The sequence below is a fragment of the Saprolegnia diclina genome, assembly GCF_000281045.1.
Source record: "Saprolegnia diclina VS20 unplaced genomic scaffold supercont1.31, whole genome shotgun sequence".
NCBI lineage: Eukaryota > Oomycota > Saprolegniomycetes > Saprolegniales > Saprolegniaceae > Saprolegnia > Saprolegnia diclina.
This window is the reverse complement of record NW_008246098.1, coordinates 440731-441364: the sequence shown is the minus strand read 5'-3', so window position 1 is coordinate 441364 and position 634 is coordinate 440731. Positions and strand designations below refer to the sequence as shown.

At 55.0% G+C, this 634-nt stretch overlaps 1 protein-coding gene across 1 annotated transcript in view; it reads left to right on the top strand.

Moving 5' to 3' along the window:
• Nucleotides 1-191, top strand: part of SDRG_09736 (hypothetical protein) — a gene marked incomplete at both ends in the record, with an annotated part of 3910 nt that extends 3719 nt beyond the window's left edge. Inside the window, one exon of the mRNA XM_008615686.1 lies at nucleotides 137-191. Within this exon, the coding sequence (XP_008613908.1) occupies nucleotides 137-191 (55 nt within the window). The remainder of the gene's footprint in view (nucleotides 1-136) is intronic.
• Nucleotides 192-634: the final 443 nt, after the last annotated feature.

Below are 634 nucleotides of genomic sequence, written 5' to 3'. Positions count from 1 at the left end.
ATAGCGTCTAACTATGTAATACCTCGTGTTGTGATTTGTCATTGATATGGGAATAAGTGTTGGCGAGATGCGAAGTCTAGTTAACACTGGTGCTTGTGTCATAAATTGCTCGCTCCGGGCTCTTCTGACGCTTCAGTGTTGCCGACCGCGCATCGACGGGACGGCCAAGCTCTCAAGCATCCCTCAACTAAACGAGTAACAGTGAACGACTCTTTGGTTTTTCAAGGCAAATCAGAGCCTGATCGAGGTACTAGTAGTCGCTAGGATGCATTCCCCGAGCGCGCGGCTCAAGTTACTTGGCCATGCGGGATACCTTGTTGCGAGTTCGAGGGAGACGCAGCTCCGTACTGGCTGGCTGCCCCAATACGGCCACACAACATGGTAGCGACGCCCCTTTGAGCGAAATCGAAGCCACCGAGCGAGCGCGATAGAGCACATGCACCGGTACACAGGTGCCAACGCTGATGATTCCGCCCACCGTTCCCACTCGAGCTTCCCACGGGCTGCCCGAATAGAATAGTTCACGCTGCAGGACCAATGCTGATTCGGCGACAGTCGCTGGCCCGTGAGCGAGCATCATACGAATACAGGAGCCGAGCGAAAAGACACGCTCGACGACGACTCGCGCGTCGTA